Source organism: Zonotrichia albicollis, chromosome 5 (genome assembly GCF_047830755.1).
Source record: "Zonotrichia albicollis isolate bZonAlb1 chromosome 5, bZonAlb1.hap1, whole genome shotgun sequence".
In the NCBI taxonomy this organism is placed as follows: domain Eukaryota; kingdom Metazoa; phylum Chordata; class Aves; order Passeriformes; family Passerellidae; genus Zonotrichia; species Zonotrichia albicollis.
The window spans coordinates 7,989,761-7,997,280 of record NC_133823.1 but is presented as its reverse complement, the minus strand read 5'-3'; the positions used below and the strand labels follow the sequence as shown (position 1 = coordinate 7,997,280).

The window sequence follows — 7,520 nt, the reverse complement described above, 5'->3', positions numbered from 1 at the left end:
AGATGAAGGAGAAAAGCCGCGCTGGGGGACGCGGTCCGGGCAATTGGAGGAGGCCGGGCAGAGGGTTCCTGGCATCCCCTGCTATTCCCTGCCATCTGCTGCCATCTAGTGCCAGCGGGCACACAAACCCTCCCGGACCCCAAACCCGAGCCCTGCCCGGCCCTTGGACCCGTCCCACAGTGGGTGTGGCAGGATGGACACACCCAGCTGCACACCTGGGCACAGCTGGGCGCAACTGGGCCAGCAGAGAGCATCGAGCTGCAGCCCTGAACGGATCCCACATTCCTGTCTGAGGATGGGATGGGATAATGGGATGGGATGGGATAATGGGATGGGATAACGGGATGGGATAAGGGGATGGAATGGGCCCTGGGCCAGCCCCGCTGGGCAGTAGCCCTGAGGTACAAATGGGCTCTGCCTGAAGAACACAGCCTGAGCCCCCTGACCCCATGTGACAGTGTGACAGAGTGTGACCCAGTGTGACCCTGCACTGCTGCGGGAGCATGGAGGGGGCACTGCCCAGCGTTGCCTCCACACCAGGGCCAGAGGAAGGGCCTGTGATGGCCGGGAAGGTGGCACTGGTGGGCCAGAGTCCAAGCCCAGGGACACTGATCTCGAGATCACCCCCAACCAGTCCCCTTCCCTTCCATCCTCAGTGACACTGGTTTTCTGATTTTGTTATCAGACTAAGAGATGCTGGATCCTTGATCCCAGCTGAATATCCATGAACCATGAAAGATATGGGGGTACCAGGGATCACAGAACCCCAGGATCACTGAGGCTGGAAAATCCCTCCAAGGTCACTGAGCCCAGGCTGTGCCTGATCCCCACCTTGTCCCCAGCCCAGAGCCCTGAGTGCCACTTCCAGCCCTTCCTTGGACACCTCTGGGGATGGGGACCCCACAGTGCACTGGGCAGCTCCTGCCGAAGCCTGACCACCCTTTCCATGGAGAATTTCCTCTTGAAAGTGCTTCAGGGAACACCCAGATGTGAGTCCAACAATTCCAGAACACAGCCCAAGGTAAGGACAGCTTGGGTTAAGGCAGCCTCACCCACAGGCTGGGGACAATAGGGACACTGGGGACAATGGAAGCCCAGAGCAGCTGCCTGAGGGCTCTCCCTGAAACTACATCATGGCTGGACACATCCCAAAGGATTTTCCCCAGGTCAGATGGGATCTGACAGGTCACACCCAGCTGGATCCCAGGTTACAGAACCCTGGGATCTGCCTGCCCTAGTGTGCATCTCCAGGGCACTGGAGATGCCCTGGTGCCTGAAGGCTCCGGGGACAGGGAGCAAGAAAAGAGCCAGAGGAGCCAGGGGACTTTTCCAAGTCTTTGTTGTTGTCTCAGACCCTGATCGAGCTGCAGGTCAAGTCACAGGAAAGTGGCACCAACTGTGCAGGTCAACAGCACCTTGGACGGAGGGGTGGGAGCCCTGGAGAGCCCCTTTGTCACACCTCACAACAGCCCTGTGAGGTAGGAAACACCCCCAGAGGGGCACTGAGGCACAGAGAGATGCAGAGGCTTAGCCAGGGCAGGGACAAGCCACTGGCACAGGCAGGAGTTTCCTGCTCTGGTTCCTGCTTGTGGCTCCTTCCCCTGGGGGTGTGAGCAGCTCCTGGAGTCTCTGCTGGGCCTGGCAGGAACAGGCAGCACTGTGAGGGATCCTGAGCCCCTAGGAGCACCCTGGAAGCAGCTGCCATGGGCACTTGGGGTGTTCAGACATTCCCAGACAGTTCCTCCTTCAAGGTGAGCCCGGGATTGTCACCTGGAGCTGCCTTTCCTTGTGCAGTGGGACAGGAGGTCAGGGGAGCCTGAGAACTTGGATCCTTCATGGAAATGTCCCAGCACTGCGTGGCCCAGCCCAAACAGGGCACCAGGGTTCTGTCATGGCAAACATCCCCCCAAGAGGTGCCCAGCGTGGAGCTGCAGGCTGGGGGCTGCAGGCCTGGAGGAGGAGGAGGAGGTAGCTGCAAGGACATCACACTGTCACCAGCATCTTCCATCGGTGAGGATGGTCACTGCCCCAGCCACCCCCTCCCAGCCTGTGTGCAATGTCCAGAGAAGTGGAGGGAGATGGGCCAGGAAGGAGTGCCAAGAGCCATGGTGGGATCTCCATCATGGACACCCCAGCTCAACCAGCCCTGGTCCAGTCATGGTGGGATCTCCATCATGGACACCCCACCTCAACCAGCCCTGGTCCAGCTGTGTACCAATGTCCCCTCTCACCCCACCACTACAGTTTGTGTGCTGAATACAAATTCTGTCTTACAAAAATAGTCCTCTGGTATCAAAAGGGTTACTAGAACAAGAGCCCTGTGGCCACAGCAGTGCAAATCAGGAGAGCCAGCTCAGGAACGGGGGTCAGGGATTGTCCCAGGTGTCCTGGGACTGTCACTTCTTTGAGGAGAAGGAGGTTGACTGGGCTTTGATGGCTGGGACTGGCCTGGAACAAGAGGAAAGAGAAAGAAGACAACAGGTTTGAGCGCAGGCAGCAGACACCCACCAGCCCCAGCACCCCCTCCCCAGGTCAGGAATTCCTCCAGGGACACTGCCCCTGACTCTGGCTGTCAGGAGTGGGTCCCCTGAGGCTCCCCTGCCCCACACTCAGAGCAGTGAGCAGTGCAGGAGAGCTGGGAGCACAAGTGGCACTGCCAAGGACTTGGGCTTTATCCCCCATCTCCAAACAAACCCCACATCCTCATCCTCTGGGACACAGGAGCCCTGCTGGAGTGCCCAGAGGGACCATGTGCCATCCAGGAGCCCTGGGAAGGTGGATGGGTCCCCATTTCCCAGCCCGGCACAGGGGTCTGTGAATGTTCTCACTCACCTTTGAGGTGGCATCGGTCTGCAGGGGGAAAGATGAGAGAGCATCAGCATCCATCCCTGCACTCCCTTATCCCCAACAGTCCTCATGCCCAGCATCCACCCCAGCATTCCCTCATCCCATGTCCATCCCTGCATTCCCTCATTCCCATTGTCCATCCCTGCACTCCCTCATCCCTGCACTCCCTCCTCCCCAGAATCCATCCCAGCACTCCCTCATCCCCAGCACTCCCTCATCCCCAGTGTCCATCCCTGCCCTCCCTCATTCCTGCACTCTCTCATCCTTGCACTCCCTCATCCCCAGCAGTCCCACAGCTCCCCCCAGGCCAGGGGCACTCCCAAGGGATGTCCCTCCCTCCCTGGCACCTTCCAGCCCCACCCTGGTCACTCCTTAGCCACCCCATGGAGCAATGGGTGCAGCCTTTTGGGGTGTCCCTCCCTTGGAATCCCCGTGCCCCTCCCTCGGGTTCCCCCTGTGCCCCACAGCCAGAGCCCAGTCCTGGGTGCCCCCCAGCTCCCCCCACTCACTTTATTGGCCTCGTGGCAGAGCTGGGCACCCTGGGGCTGGAGGGAGGGACCATGACCAGCAGGGTCTGTCCGGGGGCAGGGGGCAGCTCCTTGGCCAGGAGGGGGCTGCCCGGCAGCGGCCGGCGTGGGGCTCCGTGCTTGGGGGGCACCTGGCATCAGAGGGCACAGACAGAGCCCTTAGAGTGGCATCCAAGGAGCCCCTTGGGGCCACCTGGCATGGCAGGGGGCACAGCAGAGACAGAGCCCTTAGGGGAGCATTCAGGGAACCCTACAGACCTCCCTCCCTGCAGAGGTGAGGTGCTTCAAAGCACAGAACAACACCCAAAAACCCCGAAAGCACCCTCAGGTGTGATGGGGCTCCTGCAATGTCAGCCCAGGTGCAGCCTCAGGGGGCTCGGACAGATCCTGAACAGCCCAGCCCAGACAGAGGGCAGGAGTTCACCTGGGCCTGGGGGGACACAGCTCACCGGTGGGGTCACCTGTGGGGTCACCTGTGGGGGTCACGGAGCACAGCTCACCTGTGTCTCCCCCAGCACAGCTCACCTGTGGGCTCCTGACAGGGCTGCAGGGCAGAGCTCACCTGTGTCCCCCCAAGCAGAGCTCACCTGTGTGGTCCCCAATGGGAGCTCACCTGTATCTCTCCATCAGAGCTCACCTGTGTGGTCCCCAATGAGAACTCACCTGTATCTCCCCAGAGCTCACCTGTGGGCTCCTGACGGGGCTGCAGGGCAGAGCTCACCTGTGGGGTCCCCCAGCACACCTCACCTGTGTCCCCCCCATCAGAGCTCACCTCTGTCTCCCCATCAAATCTCACCTGTGGGCTCCTGACTGGGCTGCAGGGCAGAGGTTTCCTGGGCGGCGGCAGCTTGACCTGGGAGGCACCGCCGGCCTTGGCGGGGCCCGGGGGGGATTTGGCAGCCGGGGGCGGGGGCCGGGCGGGTCGGGGGTCCCTGGGCCGGGGGGGGATGCCCAGGGGGGCTGGGCGGAGCGGGTGCACCACGTTGATGGGCTGGGAGCCAGGCTGGGCAGCACCAGGCCGGGGCAGGAATGCGCTCCGAGGGCCCTGAGAGAGGGAGAGAGGGAAAAAGGAGAAAAGCACAACTGGGGGAGCATCCTTGGGGTACCTGCTCCAGGTGCTCAACAGCAGCTCTGTCCCCGAGCCCTGGGCTCCAGGGGGCTGCAGGAGGAGCTCTGGACACCTCTTGGGGCCAGCACTATCACCAGCCCAGCCAAACGCTGACCATGGTCAGTGCTGAACCTGGCAGCACTGATAGGTGGGTTTGATGGGCTTGGAGATGGACATTGGAGGGCATCTCCAGCCTTCCTGAGCCTGTGGTTCTGGGTTTGCCCCTCACCAACCCCATGGGAACACACAGGGATGAGAAAGTGATGGAAACCCAGAGCAGAGTCAGCTCTGCTGAATCCACACCAATTTCCAGCAGGTGGGAGACATCATCCAAAAAACCTGAATTCTTCCTGAATTCAGCCCTGGTGCCCAAAAAGCACCAATGCAGGTTCAAAGTTAAAAATTCACTAAAGTGTGGTACAGGATAAATAAAAGAACTGGAAAATGAGGGAATACCCAAATGACCGAATAACCAAACCTGCAGAAGCCAAGAGCAGTGACCCCAGAAGGAAGAACAAAGCCAAAGACCAACTTTGTTTGAATTTTGGGCTCATTAACATAAAAAAATACCCCCAACACAGACTGTGATCATCCCTCACTCCCATCTATCCCTTTTCCATATGGGAAATTTCCCAGTGGAAATCAGGGCATTTCCCAGTGACCGCCAGGGGAGTTTGAGCTCAAAACTCAGTTTTAGGAAGGATGGGCACACCTGGCCAGGGGCTCAGTGCAGACATGGGGCAGGACCAGCACAGGGCACCAGGGCTTGCCCAGTTCCTGGGAGCAGATGTGATATCCACAGGCTTCACATCCTAGCAGGGAATCAAACCTGGCAGCTGAGTTATCCCTGACCCCAGTGAGTCATCCCTGACCTTACTGAGTTATCACTCACTTTAGTGAGTTATCACTGACCCCAGTGAGTTATCACTGACCTTACTGAGTTATCCCTGACCCTACTGAGTTATCACTGACCTTAGAGGGGTGGCTGGAGGCTGAAATGTTCCTCAGGGTGAAAGCAGCTTTGGCATGGGCACTGCTCGACTTCCGACCCACGGATTTGTTCCTGCTGGGAATTCGGGACATGGCAAAATAAAGCAACCAGGGGAGCACCGGCTGCCCCAAAAACGCTGCCCATCAGCTCCTGTATCAATTAACACCTCATTAACAGCCAGCCCTCACTGCTGAGGAACAGGCATGGTCAGTGTGTGACAGGGATGGTCAGTGTGTGACAGGGATGGTCCGTGTGTGATGGGCACCCTAAAAGGAATGAGAATTCTCCTCAATTCCAGGCCACCTCCTCCCCTCCCTGGGACTGTCCTGCCCGGAGGACCATCCATGTCCTGGGCTCAGGGAATTGCTGAGAGCCCTGGGTTGCCCAGGTCAGTCTGTCCAGCCCCCAGAGCAGCTCTCACACCAGAACAGGGCATTGCTGAGAGCTCTGGGTTCCCCAGGACAGTCTGTGCAGCCCCAGAGCAGGTCTCACACTAGAGAAGAGGCTCTGGGTTGCCCAGGTCAGTCTGTCCATCCCCAGGGCAGGTCTCCACCACAGCAGGGCTCTGGGCTCCCAGAACAGTCTGTCCAGCCCCAGAGTAGGTGTCACACCAGAGCAGGGCTCTGGGTTCCCCAGGACAGTCTGTCCATCCCCAGGGCAGGTCTCCACCACAGCAGGGGCTGTGCACCCCCAGCTCCCCCAGCCCATGCCAGGCAGGGTGAAACCAGCCCAGGCTGCCCTGGGTGGAGGGAGGGAAGGGTTAGGGTGTGTGCCCACCCACCTGCAGGTGCCGTGGGCCCGGACCCTGCTCTCCTGGATCCACCTGGCCAGCAGGGAGTTCTTCTGGCGGTACCAGTAGCAGATGCTGAGTGTCAGGGCGGGCAGCAGGAACAGCGAGATGACCACCAGGGCAATCAGGATGGACTCGTGGGCTGCCAGGGGAGCACAGGGGCCACTGAGGGGCTGGGACAGCCAGCAGCCCCTGGCCCTGCTTATGGTGACCCCATTGCCCACTGCTGGGACATCCCTGCTGGTGCCACACCAGGAAGGGAACTGCCCTCGGTGGCCTCTGGTGGCAGTGGGTGCCACCAACAGCCAGAGCTGGGCACACAGTGTGGGGCTGCCTGCATGTCGCAGACAACTTTTATGAAAAAGCCTTTCCTCAGGATTTTTCCTCCTGAGAAGCTGAGAGGCCTCAGGGACAAAATGTAAACAATGGTTATCTGCTGCTGTGGGATGCAACAGGTGCATCTGTGATTGGCCCATGTTGGTTGCTTGTAATTAAAGGCCAATCACAAGGAGCTGGCTCGGGCTCTCTGTCCAAGACACAAACCTTTGTTATCATTCTTTCTAATTCTATTCTTAGCCAGCCTTCTGATGAAATCCTTTCTTCTATTCTTTTAGTATAGTTTTAATGTAATATATATCATAAAATAATAAATCAGCCTTCTGAAACATGGAGTCAGATCCTCGTCTCTTCCCTCATCCAAGAACCCCTGTGAACATTGTCACACCTGCACAGGCCCCTCTGGGAGCCCCAAGCCCTCCCTGGGCCCTGCTGCAGCCCAGGAGCCCTCAAGGTATGGGGACACACTCAGGGCACAGGGACAATTGTGACTCACCGTGGTTCTGCACGGGGCCGCTGTCCACGCTGCCCCCCAGCCCCGGCTTCTCGCAGAACGGGGGGGCCCAGCCGGGCTCACAGTGACAGTTCTTGTTGCTGTTGCACACCTGGGAACAGAGCACAGGTCTGGCATGTGTGCAATGGGGGTCCACAGGGCAGCAATGGACAGATGGTGACACGAGTCTGGGCTGAAGAAGCTTCACCCCTGACAATGCTCCCCCTTGGGAATCACAGAATCCTGGAATGGTTTGGCATCAGGGAAGGAGCTTAAATCCCATCCCACTATCCCAGGCTGCTCCAGCCCCAGTGTCCAAGCTGGCCTTGGGCACTGCCAGGGATCCAGGGGCAGCCCCAGCAAATCTGGGAATTCCAGCCAAGCCCCTGCCCACCGTGCCAGGGAACAATTCCCAATTCCCAATATCC

At 59.3% G+C, this 7,520-nt stretch overlaps 1 protein-coding gene across 3 annotated transcripts in view; it reads right to left on the bottom strand.

The window, feature by feature from the left end:
• Nucleotides 1-274: 274 nt before the first annotated feature.
• ADAM33 (ADAM metallopeptidase domain 33) overlaps nucleotides 275-7,520 on the bottom strand; it is a 32,795-nt gene continuing 25,549 nt past the window's right edge. Inside the window, exons 16-22 of one of the 3 annotated variants that reach the window (XM_074540737.1) lie at nucleotides 7,096-7,204; nucleotides 6,255-6,405; nucleotides 5,455-5,548; nucleotides 4,171-4,419; nucleotides 3,357-3,505; nucleotides 2,833-2,850; nucleotides 275-2,448 (exon numbers count right to left, since the gene is read on the bottom strand). In XM_074540737.1, coding sequence (XP_074396838.1) covers nucleotides 2,397-2,448; nucleotides 2,833-2,850; nucleotides 3,357-3,505; nucleotides 4,171-4,419; nucleotides 5,455-5,548; nucleotides 6,255-6,405; nucleotides 7,096-7,204 — 822 coding nt within the window. In that variant the 3' untranslated portion in view covers nucleotides 275-2,396. The remainder of the gene's footprint in view (nucleotides 2,449-2,832; nucleotides 2,851-3,356; nucleotides 3,506-4,170; nucleotides 4,420-5,454; nucleotides 5,549-6,254; nucleotides 6,406-7,095; nucleotides 7,205-7,520) is intronic. The other 2 variants (XM_074540736.1, XM_074540735.1) reach the window with 2 other exon arrangements.